The 26365-nt window shown below is 44.0% G+C and overlaps 2 protein-coding genes across 2 annotated transcripts in view; both read right to left on the bottom strand.

The window, feature by feature from the left end:
- Positions 1–26365, bottom strand: part of b3gnt9 (UDP-GlcNAc:betaGal beta-1,3-N-acetylglucosaminyltransferase 9) — a 615230-nt gene that overhangs the window by 381506 nt on the left and 207359 nt on the right. The gene's annotated exons all lie outside the window — the stretch shown is intronic.
- On the bottom strand, positions 222–26365 carry ambra1b (autophagy/beclin-1 regulator 1b). Its single transcript, XM_041996020.1, has 19 exons — positions 26057–26365; positions 21150–21358; positions 19962–20020; positions 18890–19073; positions 17507–17679; positions 16369–16435; positions 12934–14450; positions 12764–12850; positions 12312–12497; positions 12154–12234; positions 11963–12063; positions 9452–9562; positions 9158–9346; positions 8920–9074; positions 7188–7327; positions 5809–5913; positions 5416–5606; positions 2766–2891; positions 222–2663 (listed from the first exon to the last, which is right to left on the bottom strand). The coding sequence occupies exons 2-19, from the start codon at positions 21279–21281 to the stop codon at positions 2185–2187; spliced, it is 4083 nt and encodes a 1360-aa protein (XP_041851954.1). The 5' UTR covers positions 21282–21358; positions 26057–26365; the 3' UTR covers positions 222–2184.

Below are 26365 nucleotides of genomic sequence, written 5' to 3'. Positions count from 1 at the left end.
ATAAAATTAAACTTAAGTACATTTCTGATCTCTGTCTGGACTCTAACCCCAGACTCCTTCAAGCGGTCCCCCAGTGGAGGTTAATTAATAACAGAGATTGCTGCAGTCGCATCTCCAAAACTCTTGATAAGCCTCCAATCGTCCATTAAATGCTTCGCTTTTATGGGAGGGACAGGTGTGCCTCGCCTGAGGCAGAAAAAACAAACATCCGGACATCCAGAAACTCTCAAAGCTCTTTAATTACATCACGTCTAAAAGTCAAAGCTGTAAAACTCCACAGTCTCTGATGGTGGTTGCCCATATTCATCCACATCACCTGAACACAACTGAATGCACCTGAACGCACACACGCCCCAAACAGGTTTAAATTATGTGAGCAAGTTTGGCCAGGAGCCGCTCAGGTACCTGCTGTTTGTCTAATTACTTGTAGACAATAAAGGTTGGATAAAAATGAGACAGATTTGATTCCACATCACCTGAAACACTCAGTACCTCTGCAGCTGCAAGGGGCGGGGCTGTTCTTGAGACACCAATCAGAGACAACTACGACTGAGGAGGTTCCTGAACACATCGCCGGCTCTGATTGGAGGACAGAAAAGAAGTGGGCGGGGCCAAAAGGATCAGCTCAGCCCGAGCTGGTCCTGTTATGTGAATCTGAAGGAGGATGTAGATCTAGAACCCAGATATGTTCTGGTTCTGATCCAAACTGAACTCAGATCAGGAGTGAAGCATCTTCTGATTAAATATTATCATGATGGAGCTCTGAGATGGAGAACCTGGACAGGTTTTTCCCCAACTCCCATGATGCCTTGTGGTGGTAGAGGCAGCTACAGTGCATTGTGGGTAAAAACATAGTCCATCAGGGAGATCCTGCAGTCATGGTTCTGAACCAGTTACTCACTTACAGAACCACATTTTTCCAATGTTACTAGTTTCAGATCAGGACAAACATTTTACTGGTCTGGATCTGAGAACCTGTGACATCAGTCTGGGAGACCAGAACCGGAACCAGACCTAGAACCAGAGCCAGACTGAAAACAGATGTAAGTTGATATTTGGAGAATCTTTGCCCACCAGATCCGGCTCTGGTCCGGTTTCACTGCTTGTTCACGTTTTCGGGTTTGTGTCAATCAAGTTTTCAAGTTTCACTCAGACGTTGGTTGTTCTGACCAATCAGAGCCGCCGTTCACTCAAACAGTATTTTCCAAAACAAAATGATTCACTTTTTTTTTCTCAGCACCAGAACTTCAGTCAGAACCACCAGAACCGGTTCAGGCCTGTTCTGGATCGTACCGTCAACATCCGCAAACCTGATCCGGTTCAGAGGGCAGAATGGTACCTCGGAACGTCTCACCTGATGACGACAATGATGATGAAAGGCAGTCATTCCTAAAAACATGGTCACATGGTCTCTCTCACCACCCCCCGACACCAACACAGACACACACACACACACACACACGTACGTACGTCCAGGTCTCGCTTAGCACCAATCACACTGTAGTGCAACTGTGGGTTTTAAGAGGGAGGGGTGGCGATGGTGGGGTGGAACAGGCCATGATGCCTCACCCCCCAACGCCCCCCGCCTCGCACAGGAAATAGTTGACTCTCATCTTCAGCCTTAAAAGATTAAAACGTCCAGACTGCAGCATTCTGAGAAAACATGCAGCGGGACCAGTTTGTTCCGTCTGATCCCATCCAATTTGTACCGATATAATCCATCCTGATCCGATCCATCCTGACTGATTCCAGCTTCCCATTCGCTCCCGTTCCCAACGTCCGACTTCCAGAAACTTCCAGAAACAGGCTTCAGATCAGCATCTCGCCGGATTCACTTTCCTCTCACTTCAATCACGACTTCACATCAAATGTAACATCACATGGCACCGAGAGCAGCACGTTGGGAGTAAATGTGACAGGAAGTTTCACCCCCAGACCCCCCCTCAGACGTGGTGTCTCCATGACGACCCCTGATCAGGCAGAGATGAACTCTGTTCAAGCTGACATCCTTTCTGATTCTTAAGTGCAGAGGAAGGAGGGGAGTGGGGCAAGGGTGTGCCGTCTTTCCTGGGGGGTGGGTTTGGGGTGGGGGGGCCTTTACGAAGTCAAAGCAGCACCCATATCTCTGAGATAAGGCTTGGAGGAGCATCCTGTACCGTCTGCTTGTGCTGACCAATAGGAGGACTACCTGCTATAGGGGTCGCCGTGGTAACCGTTAGGGCCACTTCCATCAGGGAGGGGGCTGTGAGAGGATGAGGATGAGGAGGACGAAGGGCCAGGAAGAGAGTCATCGTCTGTTCGTCCTCCATCAAAGACGTCATCCACGTCCACAGTCACTGAGAGCCCAGGGGGCCGGGGGCCCGGCAGCACCTGAGGGCCCCACATGGGAGTAGCCTGTGTGGCGGGGTGGTGGGGGTAGGGCTGAGTGAGGAGGAGAGGCCGTGCTGATGGGTCGGCTCCGGTTCTGGAGGCCCCGGAGCCTGTCTGGGAACTGCGGTGGATCCTGTGGCTGACGATGATGTTGTTCCCGAAGCCGCCCATGGACGCCATGGTGGTACTCTGCTCCCGCTGGACCACCGCGGTCATTCCGCCCTCCGCAATCAGCCGGCGGATTCGTGCAAGAGCGTCTTCACCTGAGCCGAAGTCGGTGGAATCTGCCGGACCTGTGAGAGACGACAACAGAACTCATGTACCCGGTTGCCAGGGCAACGCCACACCGTTGACAAAGTTCTGGAAGGACTCTGTAACAGAGGAGGAAGCGGTACCAGAAGCAGCTGCTGATGTGGTGGCCTCCAAGGGAGGATCAGCCTGGATGCCGTCCTGAACACTGCTGCTGTCAGCGGGCACCAGCTGAGCTGCTCGACTTGTGGATGGAGTCTCAGGAGGGACATCTGAGGAGACAGAGACAGAAAATCCACTTAAAAACCATCAAAACTTCAGTTTTTTACCATTTTATGTCCACTGTTTCTTTTTAATCTAAGCCAGTCTGTAGAAGCTGGTGCTTTTAATCCCAGTATAAACCACTCTGTAGAAGCTGAAGAAGAAAGCAGAATTCATATTTCTATAGGTGTGTCCCAATTTTGGGGTCTCCACACTGCGATGTGCGGATTTGTCGGCTACATACATCACTGTGGTGCACCAAGCACTGTCCCAATTCTGAGATTTTTAAGGCGCCTCCAAATCCACCTTTCGAATCAAACGAATTCAACTAATTCAAACGAAGGCTGCTGGTGACCTATCCTTTGTGGCCTCTTTTCTCCCAGAATTCATTGCACATAAGATGGTGGTGAATAAAAAAGCCGAGCGCAGAAGAGCCGTTTTAGGTTTCAAAATTTTGTTAAAAAAAAAAAAAAGTACATTTTTTTAACTACACTGTAGTAGAAACATAAAACCAAGAACATTAAAAAACATGTTTGTTAAATGGTGACATTAAAAATTCTATAATATTTCATATTCATGGATTGTTTTATATATCCTAATTTCCAGTAACGTGAGCCTAGTGTTGAGAAACTGAGGCTCAGCAAGATCTTAGCATACACACACACACACACACACGACTGGTTTCCTGCGTTGCCTCTGTCCAAACAGCTTCTCGTGCAGAGATGATGCCGCATTCTGATGCTTTCATTCACCAGTGTGGATTGCATTCACCTGTGAACTATTTAGCGGAGTATTACCGCTCACATTAGCAGTAACGCTAAGACTGCGGGCTCTCATATCAGCAGCTAACGCTAAGACTGTGGGCTCTCATATTAGCAGCTAACGCTAAGACTGCGGGCTCTCATATCAGCAGCTAACGCTAAGACTGTGGGCTCTCATATTAGCAGCTAACGCTAAGACCGCAGGCTCTCATATTAGCAGCTAACGCTAAGACTGCAGGCTATCATATTATCAGCCAACACCAAGACCGCTAGCTCTATTAGGAGCTAAGGCTAAGGCCCAATCCCATTTCACCCCTTGGCCCTACCCCTTACCCCTACCCCTTGCCCCTTAAAACGGAGCTAGAAGGGGTAGGGCTGAAAAGTCAATCCCTACGATTTGGGACACCCCTTCAACAGTCACATACGTCAACAGTAGTCACTAAAGAACATTTTACACAGGAACTGGAAGAAACTTTAAATAATAAAAAAAAAAAAAACAAGAAATATATTAAAAAATATTAAACATGGGGCTCAAACAGGAAAAACCAGAAAAACTGCCGGCTGTATTTAAAAAAACTAGGAAAAAATATATTGCGCATCGTTGCTGTTTGTGAAGCTGAAATATCTCCCTCATCACTGCGTGTCAGTCTGATCTATGAGCAGTGAGCGAACCGCTGCTGCAACGCGACACTGCATCTTTTTGACATATACGCCGGGACACCAGCACAAAAGTAATGCCCACTGGGAATCCTCTAGAACCTCTCCATTAGCCGGCATTGCTCTTGATGTGTATTCCAGCGAGAGAAATCAGAGGTTTAGCGTGAGAGCGTAAGAAGCCACTCAAATGCATGAGTCTTACGGCCGATGTGTGACAGTAGCCCTGTAAACAAATGCAGCGTACCGGCTCGCACAGGTTAGTGGTTCACTACGGTCTCGTGCTGCAACATGCTGCCGTCAAATATGACATGAGAGACACCCCTCTGCAAGAGCGTTCAGTCGAGATACTCCATAGTGAAACCTGTTGTCATACACAGTCTATGGTGACATAAGATGGAGGGGACTAATAAAAACCATCGCGGCGGCAAACTTGTTGCACTCATTTTTTCGTTAGTGTAATTAATTAACTTATTGCTTATCGACAGGCATATGTGGGACGTAATGTAAGAATTTTGCATGCAATTAAAATTAATTGTGTGTGCTGGTATACCCTCTTTTTCTCTGTGGCTTCTTTTTTTTTTTTTGTGCGAGTGTGTGTTGCCCTGCACCTCAAGAAAGCGTGATGCGCGTAGAAACACTTGCTTTCTCATATAGAACAGTAAATTTTTCATTCCCCTCCGTTTCAAGTGGGCCTCTGAAAAATCTTCGTTTGAAGGGGTATATAGCCCTACCCCTTAACCCTACCCCTCTGTCCTAAAAGGAATTGGAACACCCCTACCCCTACACGTGAATGCGCAAAATGGAGGGGTAGGGCCAAAGGGTGAAATGGGATTCAGCCTAAGACTGCAGGCTCTCATATTAGCAGTTAACGCTAAGACCGCAGGCTGTTGTGAATCGAATCCATTCAGGAAATAAGTGATGACACCGAGCCCTAATGAACATATAAATTCAGTTTTGCGGACGCAACAGGACATGGAAAATATGATTGGATGAGCTGGATGTGGATGAAGCTTTACTCTCATCAAGACCACAGCTGTCAATCACGCCGGTCCTCTGCATCTCCTCTGTTTCATCATAAACCAGCTGATAAACGAGGAGCAACGGAGCGTGTCAGTACCGGATGGCGATGGTCGGGAGGTGCCGGGTTCTGTCATGTCCCTCTCCGTCTGTGTCTCGGCATTCTGCAGCTGGATGATTGGCGTTTGGGTTCCTTGTGATGTCACAGAAGGAGCAGGGTTTCGGGGCTGGAGGCCAATAGCATTCATCAATCCCATGTCTCGGTCCAGTCTCCATCCGGATCGGTTTGGCCTAAAAATCAATCACAACACGGAGGTGTTATGAAAACTTTATTTAAACTGTAACCAATTGTTTATACGAAAGACTCATGACTGGTTCATCACAAGAGGTCTATCCCGACTGGGTCTACCCTGACTGGTCTATCAATATGGAGTTTAGACCAGAAATATTAATAAAAGGGGGTCCTGGTTCTGTATCAGAACTAGGTTCTTACCCCGGCCTGTCAGAACCTCGGGTCCGGCTAGTTCCGCTGTTGTTGACTGAGAATAACGGCTCGCTGCTGGGCTCTCCGGGACTCTCCCCATCACTCCGATAAAACCTGAACACACACAAACTGTGTTAATTTGCTTCCTTCCAGCCTCGGAGCAGAGGAGGGGGCATCTTTGTGGAACCAAAACCTCATTAAAACCTCTAATTGGACTTTTCCAATTAATGCTCTTCCTGTTGAAATCCACTATTAAGATAATCTGATCAGCGTGTGGGTGTGGAGGACGGAGGGAGGCTGAGATCACACAGATCCACTTTACCTCGGAGGTTTCCACCAACATGGAGGGTTAAAGTGTTATTTACTGGAGATGGAAACACGTAAACAAACAGCTCAGAGGAGGAAAACACAGAGTTTACGTTTCATTTGATTCAGGTCATAAAGTATAGGAGGTATTTTTCAGTTGGAACCAAGCTCAGTTTCTCATGAATTTATATCATTTTAAACAAAAATAAAGAGATAAATAAAAACATCTTTTGGGTTTCCTGAATTAACAAGATAAATTTACATAAATTTTGAATTCATTTTTTTTAAATCAATATAAAGTTTTGAAAAACAAAAAAATTTACAAAAATATAACAAACATGTTTTCTTTTAATTAACTAGAAACTTTTTGTTTCAGTGCCAATTTTTCTCCTGAAAGCCAAGACTTGAGAGAATGATGTGCAGATGAGAAAAGGTTTGGTCACTGTTGATCTGTGTGTTATTTCTACAAAGTTCTGTTTGTGAAAAAATTCTGCTTTCTTCGTCTGGTCGGCTTTTATGCTGCTATATCTATTGATACTTTCATTTTTAATCATTTTAGCCTCAGAATCTGACATCTGAGAAACATCATGTCTGATGCTGACTGGGATTAAAAGCTCCAGCTTCTACAGACTGGTTTATACTGGGATTAAAGCTCCAGCTTCTACATTACATAAAAAGCAGGGGGACTAAAATAGTGAAAAATAAACAATTCAGATATTGATTTATGGAAAATGAGTCAAACTGAAGATGGTCTGCTCTGATCTACGGCGGTCTACGGAAACTGATAAAATGACCTAGTTCTGGTTCTGGAAAGCAAACCAGGTCTTAACAACAAGTAAGAACTGGACTGAGCTCTGAACCAGAACCATACTGGTTGAAAAGGAGGAGTAAATGGCCACGGATCAGTAATCTGGGTTATGTTCTCTCAGCTGCAGCATTCTTCACTCTGATTTTCCCTGAAGGCAGTACCCCGAAATGTACAACAGAACCGGTTCTCCCTCCACACCCAGACCTCCTCCTGGACTCTGATCCATGTTCATCATGTCATCGTCTCTCAGCTGTCTCAGTGTTAGCAAACTCACACGGGTCGGCAGATGACCAGGTCGCCCTTGTTGGTTCCGTAGGCCAGGCCCATCCCTGGATCTGGCAGCCAGCGGGCAGAGTTGATGCTGACGTGGCGCCTCTGGTCCGGAGCCATGGGGTAAACCACGTTGAATACCATCTGAAACGGCAGAACAAAAAAGGAACCAGAAACATCCTGTCAGAGAACTTCAGTTGAGGAAGAGGAATGAATCTGGAACATGAAGAAAATCTACCTGAAAGATGTTTATTTCCACTGAATTTAATCATCATGAGCAACTCTGTGTGTGTGTTTGTTTTGCTGTAGTCGTGAGGATCTCTAAGTTTCAACCTTTGAAAGGAGGACAGTTTGCAAAGTGAGGACATTTTGGCCGGTTCTGTCTTTTCATTGTAAATGTGTCCAGAGGTTCTTTTAAGCTGCTCTCTAATTTTCAGACAGGTCTTTGGTGAGCAGCTACATACGTACACTAGTCACAAAAGGTTTGGGATATTCGACTTCCAGGTGCAATTTATGGAAAATAAAAAAACAGACACTACACTGACATAACAAACGCAGGGCATACAATAGTAATTCCTTCTTTTCAAACTATTTTTCTGCTTCTGGTTCAGTGAATCTTGGTTGAAGGTGATGAAACTTGTAGTTTTCTGCTTTTACTTTAGCTGATTTTAGTAGCGATATGAGTCTGTGTTCCTGTTGTGGGGTGAACATGTGGAACCATAATTTGTTTAGGGTTTTCTTTCTTCTTTTAGCTGAAATTTTGGACTTTTAAGATGATAACACACAACTGTATTTACACCCGTTACACCCCATGAAACCGGATGTTAACACCATCTCCCATGGTAACGAAGCCAAAATTCTGCTTCACATCTGAAAAACATCATCATGAATTCTGTTTCAACTTTGCTGTCTGGCCTCCAGAACTTCCATCCACTCGGGAAAAACAAACAAACAAAACATTTACTGGAAAACTCCATTTCCCAGAGTCCTTTGGGAGCAGTTTCCCTCCAAAATCACTTTTCTGTCTCTGTTTCATGGATTTGATTGGATGAAGACAGGTGTCTGTCATTCTGTGTCTCAGATGTTTCCCTCTTTCCCGTTGATGACTGGTGAGATGGATGTAACCATGGTGACGTTAGCGTGAGTCTACTGGATCACACGACTAAAAGAGTTATGAGATTTACCCATCGCAGTTCAGATTTACAGAAAGTATTTACTGTAGTTCCATATTTCTGCAGGGATCCTCCTGTTTGCAGAGTTTTCCTCCATTTTATCTACTTCTAGATAAAAATGAAGAAAAACACCACAGAAGAGCTGGAGATGTTTTTAAAAACAGTGAGACAAAGTTATGTATCCCAGACGTCTCATCAGATGATGAGGACCCGACTGAAAACTACCTGGCTATCTCTTAACTAAAACCTCTTTCATGAATCTTTGACCAGACAACATCCACATGTTGATTCATGGTTTTCTAAAGGTTAGTGAATACTGCAACAGATACTTAAAGGGATAATATGCTATAAAATGCAAAAAATCTTAATTTATTCATGTTTCATCCTCAGTTTCTAAACACAGTGGCATCTGTGGTGATGCTTCCACCTCTGATGAAATCTGACAAGCGTTAGCTTTATTTAGCCATCTGATTTACACAGTTTGGAACTTCTCCACTCTTTTTCCAGCAGAAACCGCAGCAGACCGCTGGAGCTTAAGAGGCGATTCCCTGTGTGTGTTCTCACCCTCATGGACGTCTCTCCTCCGTGTGGCTGCTGCAGGCGGAAGACTTGTGCCACCATGTGGTCGGTGGTGGGATGCAACAGGATCCTGCGAGAGGCCAGGCCCACCATGACGTAGCAGCCCATCGGGGACAGGCTGACGGAGATGGCGTTTGGCCCTGCGAATGCAAATGCATCAGAAACGTCTTCAACCAGCACAGGAACAAAGTCAGCAGCCAAACAGGTTTAGAAGAAAATGTACCAAATCTTTTGGTGTAGAGCATCTCTCCCAGGTTGTGTGGAGCCAGAGAGTAGATGGCCAGGATGCCCTCGTCTGGAAAACCCCGCTGACTGCTGGGAATGAAAACTGCCAGCAGCTGACCGTCTGCAGAGATGTCGCAGCTGGCATCGTTGTAGATTTTACAGTTTGGCACCAGGACGTTGACCGAGGCTGGAAAAGGAAAAAATAAATAAAACACCTGAAACTGAATCCAACATGGTGGTCCAGACTCAAACTGGTGACACTTTAACAGAACAGATTAAGAGGTTCTGGTACCGTTGCTGATCTCAGGCAGGTCAAATTTGGTGAAGTCCCACCACTGGAGGCGGTAGGTGGTGTTAGCGATGTTGCTGGCGACGGCTGACTGGCCGTCTCCGATCGACGCCCCTGAGGATTACAATGGGGAACGGATCAACTGATGAACAAAGGGGTGGCAATCTGCAGGAACATCGTGACTCAGATGAGATTATAAAATTATTCATGCTTCTTTTTTCCCTGCGTGATGACTTCACTACGACTGCGTTCCAAGTGGAAACATCTAACATGGTTACATGGTTGCCGTGACAACCAAAGAAGAAGAAACGTGGTTCATCTACTGGTTAACACAGGAAAAAAACGTGGAGCTGCATCAGATCCTACAATGTAAATCTAAATGTTGTCTGAATATAAGCTGTTTATCAGTGATTAATGTAAACAGTCTCTTAACTAAACCAGATCAGCAGCTTTTAATAGTTCTCATCGTCGTGCAGGGAGATGATCATGATGAGCAAAGACAAATGAATATGTTACGTATCTGGACCATTGAGGCTCATGGAGATGCAAACTCTGCTGGAACTGAACCTTTTGTGATTGCTTTGCTATAAATCTGAGTTGTGTTTAACTTCCAGGGTTATGTTTACATTTAGACGATGATGGAAAGTTGTGTTTGCTGTTAAACTTGGAACCATGAGTGGGACGGCCAGTACAGGTATCGAAAGATGATGGCTGCAGACAAATCCTAATGGCAGATTGATACCCCAAGTCTTTAAAAGGTATATTTCTCTGCAAAGGAGGAGGAGGAGCTCAGAGTAGACCTGCTGCAGCCAGATGAGAGGGTTTGCGCATCTGGAAAAAACATTTCCTTTTCTGGCAAACGGCGACCCTACTCTCTTGTGACCTACAGATGCTAGGCGAGACCACTGGATCACATTCACCTGTAAACTACACTGCCTGGCCAAAGTAAAAGTCTCCACCTGGATTTAACTAAGCTACCAGGTCGGAGCCTCCTTTTGGATAATTCCTGCAGGGTGATCATCTTCCAGCTGCAACTACTTATTTAACCCCAACTAATCAATGAGCAGCTTCACGTTTCCTAAGCAACCATGTGGAAAGACACAGCTGTGGTCACAGTAAAGATGGTAGTCTGCTGATTATTAAAACTGGAAGGATGGTGGGGAACCATCGTCTGCCAGGAAGAAATGCGATCAGAAAAACATCCCGAATGACGGTGATCGGTGATTTAACGTTTGGTGGAACCACATGGAAGAAAACCAGCAGAACTCAGGACGAAATTTAATAGTGAAAGTTAAACATTTCCACATCAACAATGTGGAGGAACTCAAGGGACTGAACAGCTGTGGAGTCGTAAGAAAACCACTAATCAGTGAGGCTTATCCGAGAAAAAGGCTTCAGGTTGCTAGAGAGCATAAAGACTCGACTCCGGAGCAGTGGAAGAGGGTCAAGTGGTCTGATGAGTCCAGATTTACCGTGTTCCAGAGCGATGGAGCATCAGGGTAAGAAGACAGGAGGACGAAGGGATGCAGCATCATGCCTAGATCTACTGTACAAGCCTGTGGGGGCAGTCTATGACCTGGGGTTGTTGCAGTTGGTCAGGTCTAGGTTCAGGTCTGGGTTCAGGTCCAGGTTCAGGTCTAGGTTCAGCAACATTATGCGTCCAATGCACAGTGGTCGGACTTTCCATCATCAATACCAGATCTTGGAGAAAAATGAATGCAACACTGGATGGAAATAAATCTGATGACATCAGAAGCTTCTAGAGACGATGCCACAGAGAAGCTGCTGGAATCAGAGATAAAGGATATTAGAGGGTGTGACTTTCGTCTGGATGGCGACTTTTTTTTTTTATTGGCCAGGCAGTGTATTCACCAGCTTATTACCTCTCACATTAGCAGCCAACGCTAAAACCGTCACCACACACGTAAACCCGATAACGGACTGGTAGAGAGCATCATATTTCAGATCAGATATTACAGTTATCTGATTACTCCCTGATTTCTGATTTTGATGTAAACAGGCACATTGTTTTATTAAAATACTTATGTGACAATGTTTCTTATTTAAGTAAAATTGCCAGCGTTACACACAGGTGAAACTAAAGAAGTCAGAATATCGTGCATTTATTTAGTAATTCAACTTAAAAAGGTAAATTTATATTTTTAAATAGACTCATTACATGCAAAGTGGGAAATTTCAAGTAAAATAAACAACTGTTAAATCCTTACACTGGAGCTTTATTTCTTGCATTTTGTTTTATCTTTTTTCTTTTCTTTAAAAAGCTGTAATGCTTTTAATGTTTTATGTAAAGCACTCTGAATGGTCTTGTACATGAAATGTGCTGTACTAATAAATTTGCCTTGCCTAAAGACAACGATGGACTGTGTATGGTTCTGGGTGCAACCATCTTTAATTTTGGAACCTCTGGGGTAAACGACCTCTGAAGACAACTCATACATGATGAGAAACTTCAGCTGTTTCCAAACCCGACATGGTGTGTGTGTGTGTGTTTACCAGCAAGCACTCTGTTGACGGAGGAGTGCGTGGCCAGACCGGACTGTCCTCGTTCGTGGAAGATTCCAGCGTAGGGAAGGTATTCAGGCAGAAGGAAACGCCTGCAGGAGGATGGACAACACAATGTTCTCAGTTACTTACAAATAAAATGAAACAAAGGTAAAATGTGAGGATGCTGCAGCAGGACTCACCGAGGGACAAAACGACCCAGTGAGGGCGCTGACATCCTGGCGTTTCGGGGCGTTCTGTGTCTCGTTCTGTCTCCATTATCACTGGGACAAGAAAACAGCAAACATAAAGAATCTGTGGTGATGAAGAGGAGTTAAACCCAGAGAGGAATGACACCTACTCCAGCTCCTCAAAGTCCACGTCACTGCTGTCCATGGAGTTGGACGTGTTGCTGGACGGGCTGTCGGAGGAGGTGGACATGGCCCGCAGGCGGTTCTGCTGGTATCGCAGAGAACGCTGGCGAATGCTGTCGCGTCTCGACAGATACTGGATCATCCTCTGAGCGTAGTACGCTGCAGGAGAAAGTCTGCAGGGCAGAGAGGGTTCAGTTAGAGCTCAGGAAGGCAGATGTTGATGCTGCTGAGACATCCTCACTCTCCTCTCTAATCTGGATGCAGAAGAAGAACCTGCCTCATGCCCATGGCTCACCTGGCTGTGTTAGCCCAACTAGCTATGTTAGCCTACCTGGCCAGATTAGCATAACTGGCTGGGTTAGCCAACCTGGTTGGGTTATTCAGCCTGACTGGGTTAGTCTAACTGGCCGTGTTAGTGTACTTGGCCAGGTTAGCCTACCTGGCTGGGTCAGGGTAAATGGGGTGGTCTCTGGACCCTGACATGTCGTAGCGTGACAACGATAACAGAGATGACTCTAGCAGTCGTCTGTTGGGAGACAAAAACAAGTTTCAGATGAATAATATTACAAGTTTCTATTTCAGGACCAATCAGACGTGGACAGGTCGTACCTTCTCAGGGAATCCTCGTCTGGGGGGTCAACAGGCATTTCTTGGCTTAAGGCCTCCGGTGGTTCTGCCGTTCGGCTGGTGCTGGCCTGTCGGTACACCCTCTCCCACCGAGCCGTGTCCTGGTTATATACCAAACCCACCGTCTGCTCCCCAGCCTGGCTGGGGGGCGGGGCTATAGGGAAGGCCACTGTTCCTGCTCCTCCACCTGGAGGCAGAGGGGGCTGCTCGCTGGGCTCCGGAGGCATCCTCCTCTCCTGTGTCTGAGCTTCTAGTGTCCTCCTGCTATCATCAGGCGGCCAGGGAGATGAAGATGAAGGAAAGGAGGAGGAAGAGGAGGAGGGCTCTAAGGAGGAGGAAGAGGTGGAGGAGGTCTGGCTCGTACGTTCCCAGCGCTGGGAGTCGTGGTTGAAGGTCAGCAGGTTGTGACAGGCCCGGCAGCGGTTCAGGTGGCCTCGAGAGGCGGGAGGAGGAACGTTGTTCTCCAGGCTGTGGGAGGTGGGGGGAGGAGGGAGAGGAGGCTGGTAGTGGATGATGGTTGGAGACGGGGAGGCGGACGAAGAAGATGGCCCGGGTCTGTCTGGGTCCATGTTGTTGTTGAGCAGCTCCTGGCTGGGCTCCTGGCCTCCATCCGTCATGCTGCCTCCCAGCGATGGGTCGATCTCGATGCGGTCGATCTCCAGGAAGTACCGGTTCAAGTTGCACTGTAGAACGTTCCGGAAGGATGCCGTGTTGCCGCGGGAGCCGTCCCAGAAGGGGTGGTGCCCGCTGCTGGTACCTGCGGCGTCCCGGGACTCCCCCTGCTGGGGGAAGCCTCGGCCTTCCGTGGCGGAGGTGTAGACCGGGGAGTGAGACGAGCCGTCCTGCTGCCGGAGAACTGACAGGAGGCTGATGGAGGAGGAGGAGGAAGTCCGAGGGGGCAGCATGCCCGGACTAACCCCACCTTCCCGCATGCTTAGCAGGTTGCGGGTCCAGTCGGGTCCTGGTCTGGGGGTGGGGAGAGGCTCCATGCTGCTGGAGACAATGGGGCTCAGAGACGTACCGGCACTGTAGTAGAGGGAGGTGAAGGCGGAGGGCCGCTCGGACGGCAGTCTGGGCTCCGTCCGGGCTGAGGAAAAGGTGGAGGCTGAGGAAATCGGAGTGTCGGAGGACATCCTGGGATCTGATGGAGTCACAGAGGGTCCGTCTGCAGCCAGTGAGGGAGGGCGGCTGACGGAGCAGCGGCTGCAGTGGCAGACCATCCCCAGATGCTGTGTGCAGCCGGGGAAGGGAGGCCCGTGTTCAGAGCTGGGGTACTGAGCCAGAGGCATGCTGTGGGATTCGCCCATGCTGCCCCCATTCTCCCCGAGAGGCTGCGGCTGTTCGGCCCCCACCTGGGCCCCCGGAGAGCGAGAAGACAGGATGTGAAGGAAGTTGTGGAGGATGGGTGTGCGGCGCACCGGCTGAGAGGGAAGAAAAGAGCGCTGGCGGAAGTGAGGCATCTCCACGCTGTCCATGGGAACCTCCGAGTCGTCCTCATTCTGAGAGACAGGAAGACGAAAACGTTGGGAAGACTCAGAGACGAGGATCTGGTCTGATGGCTGCAGTTTCTAAGAGTTGAACTTAAATGGGCTTTCTGACTGTTTCACTGCTGTCTGACTGTTACACATTCAGCTCATACTTCCTACGTTGCTTACAGAGACTCCTGTTCAGGGAAAATATCACCAGGAACCTTTAAATTCCTGCAAACTAAAAACTTATTTTTTTCTTTTCTATTATTTAACTATTATTTATCATTATTTATTTGATGATTAATTGATTGACTATTTTTCATTGGTCATTTTACTGTTATATGTACTTATTTAATATATCATTTTTTATTAATTAATTTAGTGTATAATATTACACATTTTTATACATTTCATACTATTTCTAAAGCTGCTGACCAAAGAGCTGTACATATATATATATATATACACACACACACACATTTATTATGTATCTCCTTATTTTCCACTCTTTATTACGTGATGAGTTTTCATTTAACTACCATTTTATTTTCATTAGTTTATTTTGTTACCCCAATTTTTTTATTTTAATTTACTATTAATATTTATTATATTTTAGTATTATTTCTATTTGTTTATTCATTATTATTTTACTCTCCATTTCTGTTATTTTACTGTTATATACACGTAGTTACTTTTATTTTATCAGTGAAAACTCAGCACCTCCCAGTCACCGCTCACCTGCTTATTTCTGTGTCTTTTTGCACATTCATTCTGCAGTACTTTAAGCTATCTTGTTATGTGTAGAGGAAATTCAGATAAAAGTATTTGCACCCGGTGTATGAAAGACGAAGAACATTTGGTGGTTGGAGAGCACGCTGGGGTGGACTGGCAGCCATGTTTCTGTCTACCCCAGAACTACACGTGTGAAAAGGGCTATAAAAACATGATGGTTTTAAGACTGAAAGACGGCTGTTAACAGCGACTGTCTAATTCAGAAGAATCATCGTATCTATTATTACCTCCATCAAGGCGGGCTCATGTATTCAGTCTGTCAGCAACACAGCTGTCAAAGTTAAAGACGAATATTGATGCAATTTTCAGGCCCAAGTGATTAGATCCGGATTACCGCCAGGACCCTGGATTTTTTTTTAAAGAATCCTTCCCTATGGGGAGATGGGGATAATAATTCATTTTAACTCAAAACTACTGTCCACCATCGTTGTCTAAAGAATATTACGAAGGCCTGGCAAAGGTCTACGCTCAGATTCTAATTTCTGTTGTAAAATCTTTTCTCTCCAAGTGAGGAAGCACCACAGGCCGCTTTTAAAGGCTTTGTTTTACTTCATAAAGGATTAGCGATGAGTGTGTAACAACTTATTTTAACCCTTAGAGGTCGGGGATAAGCTGTCGTGATCAGATTCCTACATAAATAAATAACTAATAATCGATGGCATGCTACAGATTTTATTTATTATATTGAATGCTAAAAATTTTAAAGTCTCCACCAGTTTTGTCTGACAACGATAAACGAGATATGAGATGGTAAACATTTTTTTACGTGGTAAATACGACCAAAACAGGCCGAGACTTCTGAGGGTTCAGATATTTCGCAGATATTTTCTCTTACTGCAGTAATCGTCTTGCTGCACTGGCGGATTATTTCACAGAAAATCGTCTGAATCTGTGTTTCTATTGTATTAAAACAGCTGATTTCTGCCGTGAGACAAGTTTTTGCTTGTCTGGGGGAAACTTGACCGACTAACCCTCCTGAGGAGATGATTTTATCAGCTGTATGGAGCAGCTTTAGGAGGAGTAAGGAGGTTGTTCTGATGCAGATACATGGGTATAAATAAAAACCTCAAACCAAAGCTCAGCTTGGTGTGAAGAAACTCTGCAAACAGATCAGTTTCCGTCTGATTCTCTGGGTGGGCCAGTGAACTCATCTCACCTGCTGATTGGACGGATTCACTATCGCTGTGAGAAGGTTGTGTCCAAGTGGGTCAAACCTCACCAACCTGAAACAAAAACACACCAATTCAACACAATCAGTTACTGTTGGCGTATGTGTGATCTAATTCCTAAATCAACCTCTAGTCAGCATTTCAATAATCCAGTTATTACATGCACACAAATAAATCCCATGACTTTAAAATATAACCGGCAAAAACACAAAAATTTTCTGCATCTGTGTACGACAGAGAAACAGTGAATCTGTAGGAATCCAGTAAAAATGGCAAATATTACGACTTCTCTTCCAAATAAAACGCTGACATTGAAAAATGAATGTCTTTAAACTGGAGTGACTGAGATTAAAATCTGTAGCTTTATTGGAAGTCAATGAGACACTTTTGGCCACAAAGGTCACCAGAGGAAGAATCTGAAACAACATAAAAAATACTCATGCAATCAAATTTAGCTGTTAATCTTTGTCATTTCCAAGTTTCTTATCATCACCAAAGACCCGCTCCCCTGATATTTATGTAGAAAATAATTCAGTTTTTGGTGTTTTTTTAATTCCTTCATTCTCTGTACCGCTTGGTCCATTACGGTCGCAGGTAAGCTGGAGCCTATCCCAGCATTAACAGGTGAGAGGCAGGTACACCCTGGACAGGTCACCAGTCCATCGCCACTCACAAACAAAAACTCACACTCGCACGAATTTTAAGTCACCAATTAACCTAACACGCATGTCTTTGGACGGTGGGAGGAAGCCGGAGTACCTGGAGAGAACCCACGCATACACGGGGAGAACATGCAAACTCCACACAGAAAGGCCACCGCCCTCATGGTTCGAACCTTCCCCAGCCGAGATTCGAACCAGTGACCTTCTTGAACCCGTGACCTTCCAGAAAAAATATTGGTGTTTGAAGATTTTATAGCAGTTTCTATGTGTCTGCAGACTGGAGGATGACACAAGGATTAACTTATTACTTTTTTATAGAAACTGAAAATTATGATCATCGTGAAACTGGATTCTGATGTTTAGACAGGGAAAAGTGAAAAGCTTGGTTGTGTTAACAACAATGAAGTCTGAAAACTAGTGGTTCCAGCAGTGAGGCGGATTAGAAGCCCCCTGTTCGACCTACCGAACCCTCTCCGTGTCGCTGCCCGTCTTCACCACGGCGAAGGGCTCCGGTCGGCTCCAGTCCCAGAAGTGCAGCTCGTTGTTGGTGGCGATCAGGAGGAGCTGAGCCGTTGGGTGGAAGGCTAACGAGGCGATGGCCACGTTACTCTCTGTGAACCAGTTCTCACTGCCGCCCTGCAGGAAAAACAACAAAAAACAAAGTCTGGTTTCTTATTGTGACAAGAGTTGTGGAATTTTTAGGATGTTGAGTGTCGGGAAAAATCAAACCCAAGTCATCAGTGCTTCTATGGTTTTCTGTTCCAACTGAAAGCTGTTTTTTAATTGTAGTTCTGATCTGAATTTGTGGGTTTAAACAGCCTGAACGATGCTGGGAATGCGGCGCAGCAGGAAACTGTTGGAGGGGGGACCGTTTTCACTGCTGCACCACTAAAACTACAAGTGGATGGAGAAATTTCAGAAAGGCTGAACAGCATGACGTATCTGGACTCTGAAGAATATCTGCAACTAAGCACCCTCCTCATCCTCAGCTAAAACTGAAAAACATGAAGGACATTACAAAAAAAGTAACCAAAGGCATCACAGTCCTTCCAGCCGAAGAACTGGTTCTGATAAGTTCTGATTCAGGGACATTAACATGATGTGCGTGTACTACCGGTGGTACGCATGCTGAAGAACTCTCCCAGATCAACTATTTACGCTCAATAATTTGCAAACTGTAGAAAAGATGATCAAATTCCAACCATCACCTCTTTCCATCAGCTTTTATGTTACCGTGACACCTGCATGTTGTGAGCGTCAATGGAAAGCTCAGATCTGTTCCGCTAATGAAAACCGGATATGATGGTTTCTATCTGATGCTAATAAATACTTAATATTTCTTTACATATATATTACGAAAAAGTTGTTTTATTGTATGAAACAGTGTTTTAGTCTTCAGTACATATTTGATGGTTTGTGTATTTTTGGGTCCAAAATGTTAAATGATCAGATTTAAAGTTTAGATTGTGCTGGAAACACGGCTGTGGTGAGCATTTACTTTTTTATGTGGTATTTAAAGGGAAAATCAAAAGTATACAAACAACCCAAATAGTGTCAGAGCCCCCGGGGTCATCGGGACTTTGCTCACTGAATGACAAATACGGAGGAGGCCGACACCGTCTAAGCCGGTGCTTGAAGTAAAAAGTTCATTTTTAATCTGATCTACTGTAGTAAATGTGGTAAAACCAGACATGGAGGGAAAAATAAAGTCCAACAATGGAAACTGGAATAACCTGGAAAATAAAGTGGTATTTTATTGCCGGTCATCAGAGCTCAGACATCATCACGTCATTAAACCTTCCTAGAAGGGCTCCGCCTGATCCGGTCCTTCAGACCGAGTACTCACATGTAGGTCCCAGATGCGGACTTCGCCATCAAGGCACCCGGAAGCCACCAGGCCAGGAATGGTGGGGTGAAAGGTCACGCACCAGGGGGTTCTCCGGTGGCCCACCAAGGAATGTAGGCACTTTCCAGTCTTCACCTCCGTTATGTAAATGTTATGGTTGACGTGTGTGGACGCCATCAGAGTCCTACGAGGAGAAAAACCACCACTCAGTCATCGTATTAACCTTTAAAACTTCAATTTCTGATCTAAACCAGGCTAAATCGAGTCTCCTTTATTTCCCGAGATCATTTAAAGGAAGTGAATTTAAGCAACGAGCCTGGCAGGATGAAGGAAAACATCCAGAGCAGGAAGTTCTGCTGATTTCTGTCCAGCTCGAGATACGCTCGTCTCTTTAAACACCAAATCATTTCCTGCTGTCTCTGCAGCGTCACTAGCTTCCTTTGTCTTTATCCACACAGCATGTTGTTTCTGAGGATCATTAAATAATCTTTACTCCTGATCTTAAACATTTCTAAATGAGCTTGAAGTATCTTTTCTAAATAAACTGGACCAGAAGGAGGGAACTAAACTAAATCCTCCCTTCTGTCCATCCCTCTGAGGGATATGTTGTCTTCATTTCTGGTTAAGGAGAACTTTATGATTATGACCGAAACGGGCAGGTGATTTAGACCAGTGGTTCTCAAGGCCTGGACTGTGATCGATGTCCACATATTCTCCACATTTTAAGAAAAAGTAAGGCCTAATTTTACTCTGGCTCTATGGAAGGACAGGACTCAGCCAGAACACATGTGGGAATCTGACCTTTGAAAGCATAAAACCAGCCTGGTTTCAGCCTGGGGTGGGGCAGGGGACCCAGAGGAAAACTAGACCATGTGGTTTAATCAGCTGATTTACTAACCTGCTACGACTGGACTCCACATGGCTGACACATGTTTAAGAACATTATAGAAGTATAGTTTCATATTATAAACATGTATGTGCTAACAAACATGGTAAATAGGTCTGAGTTTAGGACGGTTTCTGCAAGCGGCGGATGAACGAGGGAGCAGGTGTGTGCTGGTGGGCGTCTCACCTGTCGGGGCTGAAGGCCAGCAGGAACGTTGAGCGAGGGCTGTCCGGCAGCTCCACTTTCTGTCAGACACAAAAACAAACACCAAGAAATAAATAACCCAAGTAAAGATGATGTCAGAGCTGCGGACTAACGCGCCGCACTGATTGCACTGATTGCAACGTTTAAAGATCATGATGACGAAGGAAATCGGTTTTAGTTTCCCTGCTTCTGTCATTTTATGTGGGACCTGATTTATTTCCGGGGGGTGTAATCATGTGTGGGGGGGGGGGGGACTGTCCAGCAAATTCCACATTGTCCAGCTGATTCCAGTTTAATTCCATCTTCCATGGTGGACAGTAACGGGCTCTACGTTCACCAGGAGTCAGGACGGCTCTCAGCGAATCAGGAACATGTGGATTTGACAGAACTTTATTTATCTAAAAAAAAAAAACTTCCTAGAAGCTGATTGTCCTTCATCGGTGATGTGAGAAGATCTTCCCTTCTCTGCCGGCATGTATTCATCCTTTAAGCACGGTGCCGTTCTTCTGAGCTCAGGTGGGAATGAAACTAAAAGTCTGTTTGGCTCCACAGCATCACGGTCAGAAATAAAGCTTGGCTCGGCTGGACGGACATTCTTCAGGAAAACCCAGTCCTGACTTTCTATCGGGTCACCAGGTGTGAACACACCTGTACTCAGAGCTGAACTCTGATTGGACGATCAAGAACTCCACCCTACACACACACACACACACACACACCCCTCAACTCTTTTGTTTTGTATTTTTTAGCAGATTTTCAGCTTTCAGTTGAACTAAACACTAAAAATATAATACAAAAATAAAATTATATTAAAAATGAAATAATTCAAGTATATAAATAAATACATAAAATAATATAGATATACATAGATTAAAACATTAAAATAAATTATTTAAAACAATTTAAAATATTAGCTGGATAAATAAATAATGAAATAAATTTACAAAAGAATTTTTACATTCACAAAACTGAAAGAAGAAATTTAAATACATACAAAATATGCAATAATAAATTAAATTAAGATTAAAAAAAAAAAAAAAAAAAACTTCTAAAGTCTAATGAAATAATAAAAACTAGACCCAGAAATTTTGTCTTTAGTTGCTAATAAAACTAAAATAGAAGTTGTAAGTGAAAGCCCTACCCTGCCCTACTGAGCATGCTCAGACCCACCTGACTCTGCCATTTCATCCAGCGGACCTTCTCCTCCACCAGCAGCTGCAGGAGCCTCTGAGAGCCAAAGGTCTGAGATCCTCTCTCCCGGTTGGACAGGATCCGGACGGAGTTCCTCTGGCGGGACGCCATGTTACCGACGGTGGCCTCGGCTGATTGGCTGCTCGCTCCCTCTGCTGTCAGTCCACCGTCGCCATGCAGAGTCTAGGCTGAGGGAGACAAGTCACAATCAGAGAGTCAGAAACCAAACCGGGCTGAAGCCAGAAGACGACCAAACAAGTCTAGTTAACGTGAAACTGGAACAGTCGTTGCTGAGCTGCTGAGTTTATACTGCGGACAAAGATGGAGGCTTCAGGACGTCTGGAGGTTTATCAGAATTCCAGAAAATCTGTCCTGGGACAACATGGAAAACTTCCCATCTTTCCTCTTAGCAGCTGCTCCAAAACATCTGAGGAAGCTCCTGCAGCTGAGACCATCCGGAGAAAACCCGGACATTCAGAGACGTGGCGTTCGGCTCTGACCACGTCTCTGAATGTCCAGCAGAAACATGAAGAAACGTTTTAATCTGGGATTAAATGTTCCTGCCGGTCACTGCAGTAACAGACCAAAGCTCAGATAACAGAAAAAAATTTGACTGACAGAGCTGTCAGCAAAGACATGAACAACCTGTCTGCATAATAAAGATTACTGCATTCAGTTCTTTTAGCTTCTTTAACAAACAACTGATTTACCCTTAAAACTCCACCAAGCCATTTTCTGCTTTGCGGTCCACCTGTTTGTTTAGTTTTAAATATAAAACACTGGACAACGTAAACAAACTAAACGTCTCTATTCATAAACCATCAGGAACCTGAGAGGAACAATCAGGAACCCGACAGGAACCATCAGGAACCCGAGAGGAACCTGACAGGAACCATCAGGAACCCAAGAGGAACCATCAGGAGCATGACAGGAACCCGAGAGGAACCCTGAGCTTATGTTCTACTACAGCAGCTTCACGTCCAGGTTTCTATCGTTCAGACTGAGCTGGATCCAGTGTAAAGCAAGGTTCGAACAGAAAGAACTGGATCTGGGTCTGGACTGGAACAAAAAAAAAAAAAAAACAGAACCTGAAAAATCTATGATAAGATTAAAAGGAAATGACTGTCACATTTCCATGATGACTGAAATTATCGATTTAAGCATGTAATGTACTTCTATATGTTGTTCTAAATCATCTTTACATCTTATAGATCGTAAATCTGAATTCATATATCATCATCTCACCAACCGTCTCCATGGTGATAATTTCTGTCCTAAAAGCAGCAGATGTGACGACTGAAGTTAAACAACCAACACTGATGAAGAAACTCTGACAAAACTGATGATCTACGGCAGCCATATTGGTGCAGAAAGCTGCAAAAGTTGAAAAAATTTAATTAAAAAATAATAAATAAATAAAATGAAAAGCAGTGGGAAAAAGTGTGGGTGTTGAATGCCATCATCCTCCAAGTGTTGTTCCATGAAAATTCTTTTTGTTCTCATATTTGGATCAGACCTCCGTGTCAGTCATAACTGAAAATTACGGTTGTACAGGGCTTGTCACGCCATGTGTGCATTAAAACTCTTAACGCAGATAATTACATAAATTAGTTCCCACAGTTGACGAGCTATTTTTGACTGCCTTAGAATGAAGTCTTTGAGTCTTTGAGCAGAAACCAAACTTCCGCAGAGGAGCAACAACAGCATTCCGAACTAAAGACATCCCAACTGACAGAGACTTATCAGTCAACAGCTGATCCACCTGGATCAGTTCAGGACTCGTCTCCAATAATCAGCACAGGGATGTCATTATTTCACAATTAATCTCTGTATTAAACGCTATGATTAATTAACCATAAAGACAGTGATGCTGATCGGTTTTCAATGTACCGAGTCCAGGGACCCACAGGTGGTGATCTGAGTGGGTCACTGGGAAATTCAATAGGTCCCCAAATAAAAATAATTTCTATTTATTGTATTTTTTTTTAAATTGTAGTGTTAAATTCCTTTATGGTGGTGTGACATGGTTATAATCAGACATATTCATGTCCATAAAAGAAATTAAAGAAATACATTTCTAATCCCAAGAGGTCTTTTAAGTTTTATTTATTTTTATCTGTAGATGCCAACATGACAACAAAGTAAATTCCATCTAGATCAGCTATGCTGTGTGCAGAAAAAATAAATCCTACATTTTAACTCTGCATTTCTCTCAGAGAAAACAGGAAAACCATCCAGCTAGCTTTGACTTCCAGCTGCTGTTTGACACACAAATAATCCTGGAACTGTGGAAATGAAGAAGCTAGACCACATTTCTGGAATTAAGCAAGCTTTCTGCTACAGACAATCAAACACTGACCAGTAACAGACCTCACACCCAGTAGCTGGAACAGAGAAACTATCCGTCATCTGTAGAATTTAAACCTGGTACACACAAAGATTATCGGGCTGTTTTTTATCCCGGCTTTGCCTTTTTCTGACCAAGGACGACAAACGCTCGATTATCCTGACTCTTAAGATTTTCCTGTAAAATTATCATTTGGTCTGAGGTGTGTTACAAGCAGATTTGTCCCGATAATCGGTTCCGAAACGGGTCGTAGCCAAGAATCGGAAATATTTAACATGTTCAATATTTACGACCCGATATCTTCATATGTGAGGAGAGCCAACGACTCCCGAGTCGTGACAGTGTGGATGGTGACATGGAACAGAATGTAGCCAATCAGAGAGCGAGCTGGCGGGGTAACAAGGAAGTAAATAGTCTGTGTTCACGCCGTCCTCAGTCTGTTATTTTTTTCAGTTCTGGCGTTTTCTGTTAACAACAGTCCCAAGACCACCATCATTCCCTCGTCCTATATAACCCCTTCCATGCTGTGTGCTGTGTTTTCCGGTTGTTACTATGCTTCTTCTTTGTTTGCCGCCGGTTGTTGCTATGGTTCTTCTTCTACGTTTTTGTTAGATGACGTTTGGTCATGTGAGATGTCCGGCTCGGAGGACTAGATTGTACATCAGTTGCAGGACAGCATCGTTATGTGTGTGTTGTCCTGTGATTAGATTATCAGAGTACACCACACACAGTATGATCAAACTTGTTAAATGCCTGATTTTTATCTTCATGTGTGAGGGCTCGACCAGATCAAAAATCTCATCAGAATAAAAAATGCCTTATGTGTGTACCAGGCTTAACCTCCAGTAATTGAGTCGGTCGCACTGGTTTGGTTAAAGTGAAATAACAAAACACTGAAGTTAATTAATTATATAAAAACAAAATATAGAAAGTAAAAATGAAGAAAATAGAAAAAAGACTTGAATAAAATCAAATGCTATAAAGAGCATTTTAACCCATAAGAGCCCAACGTGACATATTTGTCACATACAGTTTTAGACATTTTGCTTAAATTTATGGATAAACTTTGCTCAAAATCCTGTTGAACACAATCTGATACTCGTCTTCTGTCCCCTAAAAGATACCCAGGAACGGAAAACCATATTATAATATTTTTAAAATCTCACATGGTAATAAATGGTAGACATCTCCCCAAAAATGCTAATTTTTTGCTACATTTTGTAACAGGGCCAAATAAAGACCTCATATTTAAAAATTTGACTTTTCTGACTGTTTTTTCATGGGTCAGACCTTATCGGGTTAAGTAGTAAATAAATTAACATACAAACATAGTAGTAAAGAAAATTAAGAGATTAAAAGAATCCATAAGCTGTGTGTCGTGAATATGTGAAAAGGGGTTCAACTTTAAGCCCTATACAGAGCGCTAATGCAGTTTTACACATTTAAAGTGATGGGAAATTCATTAACATATTGTGATTATTGTAATTGTTTCCCTGAAATAACTGCATCAAGAAAAATCTACAATTATGATATTCCTGCATCAGAAAGGAAGTTTCTGCAGAGCCCAAAAGAAAAACAAATCCACAACCCTCCCAGACCTGTTCACAGCTGGTTCCTGCCCTCAGGGTAAAAAACAGGCTCAACTAATCCTCAACCCTCCAAAGAAAAGCACCGTTTAGCATTTCATCTAACTCATAATACACACGAACAACTTACAAGTTACCCGACTTAATCTGTCATCTCAATATTAAACACCTGAATGACCACATGTAAAGAATGATTCATTCCTGAGGTGAAAATATCATTTATGATCTTAGAAATAAAGCGAGACTATTTTGTACCCCAGCAGGTTGTGTACAAGAGAATGAGTTTGTTTAAAGTAATCAATGATCCAAACTTTTAATCTCCTCTGAAAAATCTGAGTTCAGTTTCAGACAGAAAGAAGAGCTAAAAACTAGATCTGCAGGATATATTATTTTTTATTTATCTTTTTTTAAAGTGTGGAATTATTTTAGCGCATCAATACAGATGATTAAAATCAATTAAAAGAGTGATGGAAATGTTCAGATTCGTTGTAAATTAATGTCCTGAACGAGACAAGCAGCAGGATCAGTAATAATTAATAAACAATGTGGGAAATCCTGACGGCAGCTTTTAATGAAGCATCAGTTTTTACTAAGCCTCCTCCACTCTACACTTTACAGTGCTGCTGGTGATAAAATTAAGGCAGTTTAAAAATGGCTGAGGAGATTTGTTTTTTTACTGACGACCACAGATAAATGTCCAGCTAACAAGATACCAAACTACACGTCAGTTTAAACAGAACCAGTAAACGCTGAAAATATCAATTCCAGGATGTTAGCTTGTTGTGAGAAGTTAACCACTGAGCTAACCTCCCAATGTAGCCTACAATTTGCAGGCCATTTTAAATTCATAGTCGTTCACTGTTGAACTAAACCAGTAGATATGTTATAGATATATCACTTTACGTCTGCGGATGAAAAAGCAGCATTTAATCTGCACACAAAGCTTGGCCTACCTTCCTTGATCGTACGGCTCTGCAGCTCTGCCATCAGGTGCTGCTAATGCTAATAGGCTCTCTTCAGGTAGCTGGTTAGCTAGCTCGCCCAAGATCGGAAAAAGGGCCGCCGACAAACAAACAGTTTGACGGTAACATCCGTGTTACACTATGATTCTCCTCACCACCACCCGTTTATATCAATAGGTAACATTCATTTTTATGTGTTGGGATCAACACAGAAGGCTTTTTGAGGCATTGGTCCGATGTTTTATTAGCTGCCCGACGACAGACTGCTACTGCGTAACCAGCTAGCAGCTAGTTAGCCAC

Source organism: Melanotaenia boesemani, chromosome 10, assembly GCF_017639745.1.
Source record: "Melanotaenia boesemani isolate fMelBoe1 chromosome 10, fMelBoe1.pri, whole genome shotgun sequence".
Taxonomy (NCBI): domain Eukaryota; kingdom Metazoa; phylum Chordata; class Actinopteri; order Atheriniformes; family Melanotaeniidae; genus Melanotaenia; species Melanotaenia boesemani.
Note: the sequence above shows the minus strand (reverse complement) of the source record. Positions and strands in the feature narration are given on the sequence as shown.

What these genes read in the sequence shown, in the direction of transcription:
- ambra1b (XM_041996020.1), bottom strand. Translation starts at nt 21,281, where the DNA reads ATGGCGTCCCGCCAGAGGAACTCCGTCCGGATCCTGTCCAACCGGGAG. An exon ending in CCTGCCTGAGATCAGCAACG is followed by an intron (nt 9,347 to 9,451) that starts GTACCAGAACCT and finishes TTCCTTTTCCAG; the next exon opens with CCTCGGTCAACGTCCTGGTG. An exon ending in GAGGAGAGACGTCCATGAGG is followed by an intron (nt 7,328 to 8,919) that starts GTGAGAACACAC and finishes CTGCCGTTTCAG; the next exon opens with ATGGTATTCAACGTGGTTTA.